This window comes from Myxine glutinosa, chromosome 12 (genome assembly GCF_964187855.1).
Source record: "Myxine glutinosa chromosome 12, kmMyxGlut1.1, whole genome shotgun sequence".
Taxonomy (NCBI): Eukaryota; Metazoa; Chordata; class Myxini; order Myxiniformes; family Myxinidae; genus Myxine; species Myxine glutinosa.
This window is the reverse complement of record NC_136272.1, coordinates 13,051,672-13,067,236: the sequence shown is the minus strand read 5'-3', so window position 1 is coordinate 13,067,236 and position 15,565 is coordinate 13,051,672. Positions and strand designations below refer to the sequence as shown.

At 44.2% G+C, this 15,565-nt stretch overlaps 1 protein-coding gene across 4 annotated transcripts in view; it reads left to right on the top strand.

Moving 5' to 3' along the window:
• The window catches only part of LOC137438203 (putative nuclear hormone receptor HR38), a 53,789-nt gene that overhangs the window by 31,517 nt on the left and 6,707 nt on the right, over positions 1-15,565 (top strand). For all 4 annotated transcript variants that reach the window (XM_068133252.2, XM_068133251.2, XM_068133254.2 and 1 more), the window contains one exon: positions 10,694-10,857. In XM_068133252.2, the coding sequence (XP_067989353.2) occupies positions 10,694-10,857 (164 nt within the window). The remainder of the gene's footprint in view (positions 1-10,693; positions 10,858-15,565) is intronic.

The following is a 15,565-nucleotide window of genomic DNA, read 5'->3' as shown; positions in this document are numbered from 1 at the left end:
AATGAATTCAGATTCTACAATTTAATTACTACAATAAAAACGTTTTGTTTCGGAGTAAATTACAAAAAGATTGAGGAAGTGGTTTCACTTTAAGTTGACAAAGCTCTATAAAGGTTCCATCTCATTTACATCAAAATTAACAAATAACATGTATTTTACAATTGAAACCCCCCACCCCTCTCAACATGTAGTCAATGTGGTCAGCAGATGCTCAGAGCATACCTGAGAGCATTTAAAATCCCAAAGCTTCCGGGCCCCTTGAGTGGACCCCAAGCCCCACCCATTGATGGCTCCACGCTCGTAGCATCCAAGCGAGTATGCACCATGTTCCTTTCATTTCTGGACCCTACCTCCCACCCCCCTCACTTTCAAAAATCCTGGATCTGCCGCTGGAGTAGATGATACATATATACATTTGCTCCATTGATGATGTGAGTAGTCCCATTCGATGAATCTTCCCTTCATTGGCATGCTCACTAAGCATTGTGCGATGCCTGTATAGTGCGGTATAGCCCGGTCCTTGCGCAGATGGACGTCAGACTCCATTAAATATAGATTTGTCAGGCGTCGCTAGCAGGTGAGTGGCAATAAAACCATTTTCTGGCATTAATCCGCAGACCGGTAGTTTTTCTTACCGCAGATTAGCAGCAGTCCGCGAACCAGACGTTAAGAATCTTTGGTCTAGGCTAGAGAGTCTAAGGGATCAAAAGGTGTAAAGGTGGTCTAAAAGTTATCTACATTACCCATATCCAATAGTAGTTCGGGTTTAATGGGTGTAAGGGGTCCAAAGGTTCTTAATAGGTCTAAAAGGGTCTAAAGTGATATAAAATGCTGTTTATTCCACTTTTTGGTTTTTGGTATCATATGCCACTATGGTACAGGTAATGAAATATCATGTAATCTGGTTGCTCGTGGGACATCTAAAAGGGAGACTATTCCAATTTGGCTCGTACGTGTGTAATAGGAGTTATCTATCCTTCCTATTTATATATGGTCCTTGGTCTCGGAGTAGTTAGTTACCAGACAGTGATTGGACTGGTCCACCACAATGGAGAAATAACCAAATACAGACTTGGCATTTAATATGGAATATTATTTTTTTCTTGACTTGGGTTTACTTTCTGAACTCGGTATATCAATCTGGTGAGTTTCTTTTATGCTTCGGTGATTTATTTGTTAAAAGAACCATGTCACTGATTGTCTGTCGCAGCAAGAAGTAAATAACAGGATTATATCACAGGTGGCGTGACAAAATGTACGGACAGGTACATTTGACGATTGGCTTCACAATCGGGAATATAAGGGTTGTTGCGTTCTGTATTAGTGGAAAACAACTGCTGCACATCTACAAAAGTTATTGCCGCTTCCCCTGGAGGTGGTCCGTCAACTCGACAATGCTGTTTGTCATTTAGTGGTGGCTTTACGAAATTCCGGCATGAAACAGCGTGCTATTGCTTGGCAGTATGGTATCACTCAAGGTCAGGTGTCAAAGATCCTGAAACGAAATGCTCAGAGGGGTGTCCCTACTCCAATACCGAGGCCAGGACGTCCCCGCAGAACCACAAGGAGGGATGATCGCCAGCTGCACCGGTTAGTCCGCAATGGCCGTACCGAGTCAGCTAATCGGCTTAGGGCTGAGTGGCAGCAACTGACAAATGTGCCTGTATCCAGAAGACTAGTCGACCAACGACTGGTTAAAGCAGGCTATCGTGCCAGGCGTTCCCTGAGAAAGCCACTTCTGACCAGACAACACCGCCGGCGCCGATTGCAGTGGGCCAGAGAGCACCGTCAATGGCAGCCAGGACACTGGAATCATGTGATCTTCAGTGACGAGTCTAGATTTCTGGTGTATCGTCAAGATGGCCGCGTCCGAGTGCGCAGACAAGTGCATGAAGCCTACAACGAAGATTGTATAGTGCCAAGAGTCCAAGCTGGAGGTGGTGGGGTGACCGTTTGGGCTGCTTTTCATGCAGGGGGCAAAACTGACCTGGTTGTTCTGAATGGAAACCTGAACCAGTTCAAGTACAGGGCCATTCTGGAAGAAACATTGCTTCCATTTGTTCGTGCGGCCTTTCGAGGAAACTTTGTCTTCCAAGATGACAATGCACGGCCTCATCGTGCTCGCATGATCCAAAACTTTCTTGCTGACCGTGGTGTAGAGCATATGGAGTGGCCTGCCATGTCCCCGGATATGAATCCGATAGAGAACTTGTGGGCAGAATTAACGTGTCAAATCGACAATTTGGACCAGCAGCCTGCCTCTGTGCGTGAATTGCAGCAGGCTATTGTAACTGCATGGCAAGCGATTCCTGTCCAAACCTTGGCAAATCTCGTGAACAGCATGCCTCGACGTGTACGTGCTCTCCTGAATGCTCGTGGGGGTTACACGAAGTACTGAACTGTAATTTTACTGTCCGTCATCCCAGTTGTAATTTAACTTTTGTTTAAATTTTTTTTGGCTAATGTGCAAAATAAAGAGATACTTCTGGAAAACGTACAGAAGTTTAACACAGTACTGTCCGTGAATTGAGTTCGATATCGGTTTACATCACTTTCAAGGATCAATTTATTTGCTTCGAAATGTCAAATGTGGTTTTTGCTTCTTTTAAAGGTCACATTAACAAAATCTAGAATAATTTCAACATAATTCCAATGAACTTTTGGTTCTAAGTCATCTTGAAAAGTAAGTTCACCCCCACAAAAAAATATTCCATATTAAATGCCAAGTCTGTAATAACAGCTATGGGGAATCAAAAAAATTCCAAGTATTATTGATGTATTTTGTAAAATATTTCATGGAAAATCTTAAGTAGGGACCCCTTGAGTATACCCTGAAAATTTGGTGGCGATCAATGACCCAAGGGTGTCGTAGGACTTACCGGACATAGACATACAGACACACTTTCACTTTTATTTATTTACAAAAAAAAAAATGCACGGTATTCGAGTTGTTGACTGAAAACGTAGTCTCTCAATTTATTGATGTGGACTTAATATACGCGGGGAAAGAAAGGGGAGTGGAGGGATGAAGGGTCTTACCTGTGCTCCGCTGGCAGTTCCCAAACCTGCAAAAAACAACTCACACGAAAACGGATTTAAAATGTCGAAAAATAACAAAAGGATTTATTAAAAGAAAATACCGATAACAATGTTCCTATGGGATCCTCCACACCAGACTTAAGCACAAAGGGATAAAATAACGTTGGATAAAATAAAGAGGTGTGCTTATTAGTGGGACTTATCTCAGATCGGCTCGTGGGATCTCGTCGGTCTGTGAACGGGTCCCGGAATGCGCAGGGCCGATGCCGCTTCTGCTTTGGTGGGAAGAAGGCCTTGATGTTCACGAGGCCTCAATGAAGGCCTCCCGCACGAGGCGAACGAGCAGGCGTTCAGCCTGCTCCCCAGCCGTGCCCGTCCTCATGAATGCGGCATGGAAACCGCGGCTCTTTGTTCTTGGCGCTCTGCCTCTTTACGACCGACCGACGAGCAAGGTCCCGGAACACGGCCGCTGCGACGAAGCCCAATGAAGAGAGAAATGTCAGTGCACAGCCGTCTCCCACCAAAGTCCGGAACCAAAAGGGCCAAGAGTCCGTCAGCTCCCTCTTTTCTCGGCCAACCTCTCACGTCATCAGTGCTTCTCCTGCAATCCCTGCAGGCCAACACCACCGGCTCAGCTCTCCACCACTCAACACGCAGTCCGCCTTCGTGACGCAGTCCGCCTGTCAATCAAAACCCTGACCAATGGTGTCTCCTCAAGGTGTGGCTTTTCGGCGTGCCTGACCCTGTGGTGATGTAGCTGGTTGCCGTGCCATCGGCAGTGCTCAGAACTGGCTTCCGGTTGGATTTTATTGTTATTTGAAGCAGTTCATAAGGGAAGTTAATGGGAAATTCCTGCTCTACCTATCTAGTGCGGTGCCATAAGGGACAAAGGATGTAAATCACCGAGGGAAAGACATACAGGGAATTAACATAATCCCTGAGATAGTTAACATGCCCCATTCTTCATAATGGGGACGAAGATGCACCTTAATCCGCCATTCGGGCTAAACAAATTCCCCACTGATTACATGGTGGTGGTTCTTCTTCTTTATGACCTTCGTAGCATGCTAATTTATACATTCTACCTGTACTACAGCAATCAGTACCCCACAAACATAACAATATATATATATATATATATATATATATGTATGTATGTATAGTCGTACCCCAACATTTGTGGGGGATATGTTCCTGGACAATGCTGAATCCGTGAATGTGGGGGCATTGTTACAGTGGAAAAAGGGGGATAGGTTCCCAGGAGTTCGTGATTCATAAGGGAAAATAAAAAATCCCATGAAAAACCACGAATACGCGTGAAAATCAGTGAAAATGAGGAGCACAGGGTCGTGAATGTCGCAGCAAACTGCAAATAGGCCTACGAAAAACCGCGAATGTCGAATGGCGTGGCGGCGGATGGTTTACATGGCATACAACACAACAACAACAGGCATTTTAAGGCCATTTAGCCTGCTCGAGGTCTTCCCCATCCTCTACTTCCTTCTACATTCATTTATATCATTCTTCTCAACCAGTCACTTTCATCCTTCCTCAACACATGACCAAACCATCTCAACCTGTTCCTCTTCACAGCATCCATCACAGGCTGTATTCCCATCATCTTTCGCAATTCATCATTTGTCTTCCTCTCTCTCAACGATACTCCGCAGATCCACCGAACCATTCGCATTTCCACCCTTTCCAGCCTTCGTTGCTGCTCTACGTTCATTACCCATGTCTCGCTCCCATAAATCATAACACTTCTCACACATGCAGCAATGCAGCATACACCTTTCCCTTCAGCTTCAACGACACTCCCCTCCTCGTCAGCACACCACTCAGTTCCCGAAATTTATTCCATGCACATCTCACTCGAGCAACTGTTGCCAAGTCTGATCCACCTTCTCCATTCAACATGTCTCCTAGGTAGCAAAATGTTTTCACACCCTCCATCTTCACCCCGTCTCCAAGATCCAACTCAACATTTCCTTCATCTGCAGCTCCCTCTGTGCACACCTTGCACTTGAATGTAGCTGCCACACTGGTTAATGACCCTCTCAGACCAAAACATTTTTGATGAACCCACTCAGCGCACATTGTATATTGAATAGAGTTCACTCCGACACCCTTCCTGCACACAGCACATGGCCACTTCCCAGTTATTTCCACATCACCACATGCTTTACCACTTGCCATCACCTTCGTTTTTCCGATATTCACCTTCAGACCTTTTGTCTCCATACATTCCTTCCACTTGTTCATCTTCTCCTTCAGTCCATCCATGCTTTCCGCAATCAACACCAGATCATCTGCATACAACAACTCCCACGGTAAACCCTCCTTTACGTTCTGAGCCAGCACCTCCATCACAGCTTCAAATAGTAGTGGACTTAGTACTGACCCCTGATGCACTCCCACCTTCACCTCAAACTCACCACTGTTCCTGTTCCTGTCCTTCGTCCTTACAGCTGTGCACACTCTCTCGTACATTGCCATCACTACTCTGATCAACCATTCCTCCACTCCTAACTTCCTCAATGCACATGTCACTACTTCGCGTGGAACCCAATCAAATTTTTTCTCCAGATCAATAAACCCAAGAATGTACAGCATGTACAGCTGTTTTATGCGTGAAGCGTGTGGAAGATGCTTTTAAAACTGTAATGTGCACAGCTAGTGGGAAATGGTTTATGTGTGGCTGGAAATGGTTTTATACATAATTTAAGTTGCATAATCTTAAACGTACTGGTATCACAGCCTTGTGTTGGAATTTCACTTTATTGTAGATTCAAAATAAAAGTTTATTTTTACTTATGTTCCATGAACTAGCCTCGCTGATTGGCACAATATATACTCCATATTACAGGAGAGAGTTGCACATTAATCGTGTGCAGACTAAATTAATCATGAGACTTAAAACTAAACGATAGATATATAATTAAATAATCACGAAAAATAAAATGAAAGATAAAATAATTATGTAAGAAACCAAGCAACCCCATTCCACACGTCATATCCCATCTAAAATCTTCTTCCCTCTCCCTCTTCTCCCGGTGCGTTGAGTTTGTGATCGTCTCCGTGAACCAAGCTTTTTCCTTAAACAGAAAATACTAACAATATCAACCTGAGATCTCTACCCATAGGTGAAAAGGGATAATCAACTAATTACCAAGTAAGTCCGTGAGTGGGTGGGATTTTTTTTTTGTGCCTGCAAAAACCCGTTAATACGCGGGACACAGGGCCGCGAATGTAGAAGTAGGTCACATTTTATTCACCGCGAATATGCAGAACCTGCAAATGTTGGAACCGCGAACGTCCATGTGTGTCCGTCCGTGTCCGTGGACACGTGTCCGTGGAGTCCGTGTGTGTGTGTGTGTGTGTGTGTGTGTGTGTGTGTGTGTGTGTGTATAGGTATGTATTAAATTGTAGCAATGAAGTGATGAAGAGACCAAAGAGGTATTAAAAGTGGAAATGGGAACTGAATTGGGGGAAAAAATAACTTGTATTTCAGCAGTTAGGTTAAATTAGTTGGTAAATTCCATCAAATGGAGAATATAATGTGATCAAAGGCAAGGTTTATGCAGGAGGAAATTGATCTCCAAATTGAATAGAATTCAATCAGAACAGTTGGGGTAGAAGATAAATCAGGGATTAAAACCAAACAGTATATGGGTGGGAGCTGAAGTGTGTAAGTATAAGAGTGGATTTGTTAGATAATGACCAGGAGCATCATTGGGGTAGTTTGGATGACAAACAGTACCGCCAGGTAGAAGAGATGGTCCAACAGTGGAATGATACGAGATTATCCGTCTGGTAAATTGGAATATGTCAGGAAGCCTTGGGTTGAGTAGGGCTACGCAGGGAATTTAGTGGCGGTTCTCTCTGGCAGTCTGCACCAATCAGGGTACATCCTAAGTCACAGTCTCGGGCTGAGTGGCCTGGATCTCAAAGGATCCCAGAGGTCCAAGGTAGTCCTTATGGGATGAGCTGTTAAGGGTGTTCTGGGAGAGACTACATGGACAGTCTCTGCAGCGTCACACTTTGGTGGTGGTGTCTCTGAGGGCCACAGAGACCTGAAAGGGAATCCGCCAGGCAGTTGGGCCACCAACCTTTCCTTGAGGCTCGAGGACCACTGAACAAATGACCTACCTGGCTGGGTTTGTTCTATGGATGTTGGTTCCCTGTGGATAGATGATTATGGCTGCAATCGGAGGACTAGACCAAAACATCTGTGGAAAGTTAAGTTGTTAAATTGGGATGAAAGTTTGACAAGGCCAAGGTAGGCACATATAATCTGACCCAGATATAAAGCCCTTGGCTTTGGAAAATGGGTTCTGGGTTAATTTAGCAGTGATAAGGGGAAAGATCGGCTGCACCTGCACAACACGGGCTACTGATATTGAACAACCCCCCGAGTGAAGATTTGGAGTGTATGAAAATTAAAACCCATTCCTATTGTCATGACTCATCAAGTTTTGCCTGTATGCAGGTGTGTCGGGGAATTGGTATGGGAAGCGGGCTAAGGGCATCCATGAGAGCCAGCACCGAGTTGTACCGAGTTGAAAAGGATTAAAGTGGAAACATGTCGTTGTGTAAGAAATGTCATATCACTGTTATTTTGTGTGTGTAGGCCATGGCATATATAACCCACCTGTACCTTGTATGGCAGGTGGTAGTGGAAACAGTTGGCAGCCAGGTGGAGAACATTGTGTTGTAAGTTTTTTTGGGTGGGGAGGTTGTGCGTGTCTGCAGGTGGATCAAGCTCTCGGGGAGAGCACAGATTGTCCGCCACGCCTCGCCTCCCTTTACTCCAGCATGCGACTGGAAATGGGGGATCTGCTGTGAGGAGGGTTAGGTTTACTGGGCCAGGAGGTAGAAAGACCCCTTGCGATCATGTGTATGCCCCTGTAGGCCATTTCAGTGACCCCCCCTCCAGCGAGGACACAGCAATGGAGCTGTGTTGGTGCTGGGAGATGGAATTCATGGGAAGCTTGTGATTCTCTCGAGTTTGGACTTTGTTTTCCTTGTGCGGACTCCACAAGCAGTTAGAATCTCTCGGCTGCCTAATTATTGACTTTCATGCAGTTATGTGAATGCCACGGCCTTGCAGGGAAATAAAGTAAAAATGTGTGTGTGATGCGAGAAAGGTACCACTTGGTCACAGGCACGTCGATCCATGCTTTGAAGGGTATGGAGCTGATACAATTGATTAGAGTAGATTAAAAATTTGGGATTGGGCTCCACTAACCCAAGCTAGAGCAAGTGACATCTAGTCAATGAGGACCTAGTCAATGAGAAACTGAAATTGTGGTTACTGTTTTCAGTAAGGTAGGCCTGTTCTGTGTTTTGTGCTATTTTTCTCTCTCCACCCCTGGAACATTGCATTCCCGAAGACCTGAATTTGCGCAGGGCAATGATTACTGTAAATTCTGAATGTGTACTGTGTTTATTGACATCGGTGGGATTTTGAAATTGTTTGTGTTTAGGTTAGTTGAGTTATGGCCTGGTCTTCCATAGTGCTCTCTAATTTAATGGATACAATAATTGTATGAACATTTAAGTGTTAAGGCCTGGCCTTGTTGGAAGTTTAAGGTCCATGGATGGGGGTTATCCTATGTTTGTGGGGTAAGGAGCCTTGTACCATATGTGTATTCACGTAGTTTTTAGGGTTTATGGACCATGTATTAAGGATACGTATCGGGAGGGACAAGTGTCCAGCATACGGCTCACCATGGGGACAGCCCCCAGATTTTAGACTAGATAGTGTAAGATTATCTTGTCCTGTGTCTCCTAGGTTGAACTAGGTGAGGAAAGGTGAATGGGGAGGAGTGATGCGGCAATTTTTCCCTCCGAACCACAAAGGGAGAGATAAATTAATTGCCTCCTCCCCCAAGCTGTCCATTAACATGGGGGTAGGGCTCAGTCCTATCCATCAACATGGGGTGGATGGGGGGGAGGTGGGTGAGACACTCAGACCATTGCTGGTCTGTCATTGGTGGGAGGTCTGAATTACACCTTCATGATTTGTCCACGGTGAATGGTCTGCTGTGTCTAGGGTTGGGAGAACCCCTGAACCATGTTTGGGGGGTCATCTGGATGGACAGATCCCCTGTGGCTATGATTGGGCAAGGGCGATCAGTTGGCTGGGAGGGAGGAACTGGAATTTCTTTGTTTAATAAATAACGTGCTTTATTTATTGTGTGTCTTCGTGTCTTGTGATTCATATTGTGCTTTATTAAATTATTATATATTTCTCTAAGGCTGTGCGTGTGCGTGTTGAGTTCCCACCATTTTTGCCGTGCCGACAATTAGGTTCAATCGGGATACTGTTACGTGGTCCTCCCGGTGACTACCTGGTCTCGGTGACCCCCGGACCATGAGAGGAACTCCGCCAGAAAGATCTATTATGTATGCGCTTTCGTAACGCAATCAATATGAATTCCCATCAAGAAAAAACCCCACACCAAGGATCCGGAATAATCAAGGATATATTCCCCGAGCAATCAACAACCATCAACAATCAGCAATCAATAGTACAAAGATGTAAACTCATCTACCATAACTCTAAGATGGCCATCTTATACATTCCTCACGTGAGCCCCACTCCCGACTCCCTCCATGGTCAATGTCTCTCTCAATGTCTCCGTACTCCTGTAGTTCGATCTCCGCACGTGGGCGGTTGAACGGACCCTTCCTGACGTGCTTCCACCGGGCACGTCCCGTACCGGGAACAACGGCTGCAGCGCACACCTCCTGGCCAAGCGAAGCGGGTAAAGCAAAGCGGGCAAAGCAACACGCGGCTTGCCCAGCGCGCGAGGCCCAACGTGCGATCCGTACGCGGCCTTGTAGACGGTGAGGCGAACTGTGCCGGACGCTTGGTTCCGTGCACGAACCCACAGTGACTTGACGTGTCAAAGGGTAGTTACACGTCCCGGTAACTCCTCTCGCCAGACGGGCTTTTACACGCCGATTCTGTTACGTTGCTCAATCGCGATACCGCTCGCGTCCGAGCTCGGCGAGGAAGAAGAAGAATCGTCGCTTCTCTCGGACCTCGTGTCTTTTCTTCTTCCGTTTCCGGTCTCCTTTTTCTCAGAAGGGCTCCTGACCCTTTAATCACAACAACCTTTAATCGACTACACATTGATAAGCAAAGACCTGAATAGTAATTCACATACATTCACATAAATATGTAACAATACCTGGAGGATTAAAATTGGTGATAATCGTGTTTTACAACCGGCATGTTAGAACATGTACGAAATACAGATGACAGATGACGTCGTATACTCAAGCAGGCATCAGTTCATCCAAGTTTAGCCACATAAGCCTGCTATCCATGGGACACTAGCTTCCTTCCCAAGCTTAACCAGTTGCAGTTTTAGGTGGGGGATGTCGGCACGACAATATTTCTGACAAATATTGGTATTATGCTGTTCCTATAAATGCATATACTATGTAATAATTATATTCTTATATATTGTGTCATTTATTTGAATTTAAGTCTACATTACAAATTCCTGTATTTAAGGCAATCCATAAGATGTCATCACCTCATAAATCTGTCTGCTTAGATTTATGAGGAAGTGAGCCTCAAGAAGAATGGGAAAGGCAAAAGGCAAAATGAATTTATCTTGATTAAACCTTTATATTCCAGTTGTGCGCACCGACAACCTGAAGGGACGGCGGGGACGCCTTCCATCAAAACCACGCAGTCCTGCCGAACCGGTACCGCCCTCACCACCTGTTTCGCTGCTCACAGCACTTGTGCGTGCAAACGTCGATACCAGCCCTAGTTCCTCGAGCCTCGATTACTCCCGGGTAATTCCTGTCATCTCTACTGCAATTGATCATGACAACCTGTCATTCTGCAAACTCTTTCTTCTGAGTTGATGGTCTTACAATTTGTTTCATTTGCAACTTCCGCTCTTTTCTATCCCTCTGCCTAATCCTCTCATTATGTCTTCTTAGTTCTTGGTCTACAGTGGTAGGCGACTGTATTAACACCTGTACGAAATACTGTACTTCTTACATCTGCTTGCACCGACGAGGGTTGACCTCAACTTTACTCTTGTTGACAAATAGCCTTGCATGTTTATTACGAAAACGAGACATTGCTTTTCGCAATATTGTCCAGCTATGCACACGTGTGTTCAGTCAAAATGAGATCCGCACGCAGTCTGCTTCAAAATTTGTGTTGGAGGTACAGGTGGCCAGTCGTGCAGTAAGTGGTCCATTCCGTGTACATCCATCCCTATCTTGCACCAGTCGAATGTGAACGTCCTTCGATCATCGTTCCCTCTTTGTGATCACATTTGGCCTCGTCTTGTTTTTCAACACATGCATTAATCAAGAAGCACATTAATTTGGGTTTTTGTTACCAACACTCAAAGTAACTTTGAGTTCATTAGTAAGTTAGTAACTAGTTAGTTACTAACTAGTAGTTAGTAACATTAGTAACATTAGTAACTCAAAGTAACAGTAAGTTACTCAAAGTAACTTCTCCCCGTCACCCCCTTCCCCTTCCCTAACGATCCCCTTCTCCACCCCCTCCCTCCCAAGTAGACTGTAATTGTGCTGCCTCAAAACTTCTGCAGGGATCCGATGACAAATAATACATCTACATATTTAAAGTACGTTGCTTTTTATAAACAAATAAAGGTCAAATTTGGACTATGAATGTAAGGAATTTATATAATTCGTCACCCTTAGCCTAATCGCAGTTTTCACACCCTCCAATGGTGTCTCGAGAAATTAGAATCGTTACTGTTTCACATGCAAAAGTTATTTTGAAAGAAGAAACATTATTATAAACAAGCATTCTGAGTATTGCGCTGCAATACATGTCCCCTACCAAAGTTCAAAGTGCCATAACTTTGTCAAAAATGATCGAATATGCAAATTTATGCACGGTTGATGCTGGTTTTCAAACTTGATCTGAGGTATGCTGAGACACGTGTGTCACGGCTCGCCTCGTTGATAAGCCCGCGAGGTCGCTCCGTGGAGCGGCCTGCACGTATTGCACTGTGTGAATTATAGAAATTATTACCAACTCGCGGTCTGGGGTACTAGTGATTCAAGAGATATCCATTTTTTTATGGCACATTGGAGAAGCCAATGCGAGGTTTCTTCTTCCTCAGCTTGTCACAACTCTGTCAAATGCGATCGAGTTAAAAAGTCAGAATTTGACCAAATCTGTTTTATTGGTTTGTTAATATACCTCAGCTATTGACAAATCTTAAATTAGAATTTTATTTGAGGTTAAAATGACCACGAGAGATCGTGTCCAACGATCCCTTCAGTCTGTACATGTGATGAACAATTAAATCCGCACACTTGACGCCTCTTCTTCTTCACGCAATAACAACTTCTAGCTTCCAGACCGTACATACAATCATCTTGAAATTTTGCAAACTTGTTACTCTCCATGACTTCTACTACAGTATGAAGTTTCACGTCGATCAATAAAGCGATTCAAGAGATATCCATTTAAAAAAAATATTTTCGTTTAATTAACGATATCTGCCAAACCACGTGACCTATCGCAAATTTCAAAAGGACATTTTAGTAGACTGACATGCGGAACAGATCTCTGAAGTTTCCCCTCGATTGGATCAAAAATGAGGGAGGGGCTCGGTTTTAACGGTTCATGCTTAAAAACGTCATAACTCTGAAACCATGTGACGCATTACGTCATGCTCGCTGACTTTTTTGTTCGTCATGGGTGTGCGATTCTGCCTGCAAAGTTTGGCCTCGATCTGTTTAGCCGTTGCAGAGAAAAAGGGGTTTTCGTGTTTTCACGAAAAACATTATGGCGCCCGAACCACGTGACCTGTGACGTCATAATTACCATTAAAATATTCTACAGACCGAGTCCCTCCTATGGTGAAAATTTGATCTCAATCGGTCCTATTATTGCAGAGAAAATCTTTTTTAAAGGAAATTAAAACTTAAAATGGCACTGAGTTAAGGATCATCAGAATTATCAGAATTCCCAAAGTTCAAAGTGCCATAACTTTGTCAAAAATGATCGAAACGTCGTGAGGTTCGAACTTGATCTGTAACTTATCATGAGGAAACCATGTGCCAAGTTTGAAATCATTAGCATTAAGCGTTTAGAAAAACAGTCCGGAAAACTGTTCTTTGCGTGACGGACTGACGGACTGACGGACTGACGGACTGACGGACGGAGGGACGGAGGGACGGCGTGCAAACCTATAGTCCCCTCCGGTGTACACCGGTAGGGGACTAATCTATCTATAATTCCAGTAATCTCTGTCTGTCTGTCTGTACGTTTGTTTGTCTGTGACCGCTGTTTCTCGACAACCACGGGTCCGATATACTTTTAACTTGCCAGGTATATTGCTGGGGACCCGAGGATGTGCCTTTTCAAGGTTTCATATTAATCGGACAATTACTTACCGAGCTATGTCCAAAAAACGATTCAACCAATCAGAGAGCAGCGAACGATCGCGTGTGCCGAACGTGGCGGGCACACTCTGCCTCGGATGGCACATTTGAGAGCGTATTCATTTATTTCACGTTTGCAAACTATGTTGGCGTTAAACTATGTTTTACAACTAATAAAAACGAATTTGCGATTCATTCGCTTTCCTGCGCGTTTGTGCACGCGATGGCGATTTCTTTACCAAACTCCGGAAGCCGTTCGCTTTGGACCAAACCATTGCATGTAAATAGAGGGGGGGGATTGTCACCACTCGCAAGCCGTTCGCTTTGGACCAAACCATTTCATGTAAATAGAGGGGGGGGATATAATTTTAGATATAGATATAGTACGGGCATGCCCTAGTAATAATAATCGCCATACTGTGTGTAGCCAATCACCTGTAGATTTAAAAAGGCCTGTTTCAATTTTCCCTTCGTTTTCCTTGTCCTACGCACATATGTCCTCCCGATCCATCATTCCTCCCCACATTCCTTTTTTGTCCAAGTCTCTCTCCATTTTGTCCCTCAATCCTGCTAATAGCGTTTCCCCTTCGACAGTTCCTTTTGTTCTGTTGCGTCCTGTTCCGTTCACGGTTCTATCTCTTCCATGAGCCTTGACCGTGTATACAAAAAGTAAATGTTGAATATTATACCAACGAATTTGATGGGTACATGAAAGGCACATGCACATCTTGTTTGATTGAACTTTATCTGGAATGATGATACTTAAATTAATCTTTTTAACCTCCTCTTGGAAGAAAGTTTCCCTTAGTTTTCCTATTGTTGATACACTCTGTTGATGGTATACTTGTAAATCAAACATGACTGTGAATGTAAATGTGACATCAGCAAAATACTTACACATTATTAGTCCCCTACCGGTGTACACCGGAGGGGACTATAGGTTTGCCCTCCGTCTGTCCGTCCGTCACGCAAAGAACAGCTTTCCGGACTTTTTGTCTAAACTCTTAATGCTAATGATTTCAAACTTGGCACATGGTTTCCTCATGATAAGTTACAGATCAAGTTCGAACCTCACGACGTTTCGATCACTTTTGACAAAGTTATGGCACTTTTAACTTTTGGAATTTCCCCAACAGTTTTCCAGACTATAATTTGGAGTGCGGTAAGTCAAAGCTGTTAATATTCCTTGTTTTAACTCCAATTTACATTCTTTTTCTCCTTTTAGTGAGAAGTAGGGGTCTGTGAAATCATTCATGAACTCTATTTGGTGCAAATCGGATAATTTTTAGCCGAGTTACCTCAGACCGTGAGTTGGTAATTATATAATTCACACAGTGCAATACGTGCAGGCTGCCCCAACAGTTTTCCGGACGACAGACTGATGGTAGGGGACATGTATTGCAGCGCAATACTCAGAATGCTTGTTAGTCCCCTACCGGTGTACACCGGAGGGGACTATAGGTTTGCACGCCGTCCCTCCGTCCCTCCGTCCGTCACGCACAGAACAGTTTTCCGGACTTTTTTTCTAAACGCTTAACGCTAATGATTTCAAACTTGGCACATGGTTTCCTCATGATAAGTTACAGGTCAAGTTCGAATTTCACGACGTTTTGATCATTTCTGACAAAGTTATGGCACTTTGAACTTTGGGAATTCTGATAATTCTGATGATCCTTAACTCAGTGCCATTTTAAGTTTTAATTTCCTTTAAAAAAGATTTTCTCTGCAATAATTGGACCGATTGAGATCAAATTTTTACCGTAGGGGGGACTCAGTCTGTAGAATATTTTAATGGTAATTATGACGTCACAGGTCACGTGGTTCGGCCGCCATATTGTTTTTCGTGAAAACACGAAAACCCCTTTTTCTCTGCAACGACTGAACAGATCGAGGCCAAACTTTGCAGGCAGAATCGCTTAGCATACCCATGACTAACAAAAAAGTCAGCGAGCATGACGTCATGCATCACATGGTTTCAGAGTTATGACGTTTTAAAGCATGAATCTTTAAAACCGAGCTCCTCCCTCATTTTTGATCCAATCGAGGGGAAACGTCACAGATCTGTTCAGCGTGTCGGTCTACTAAAATGTCCTTTTGGAATATGCGATAGGGCACGTGG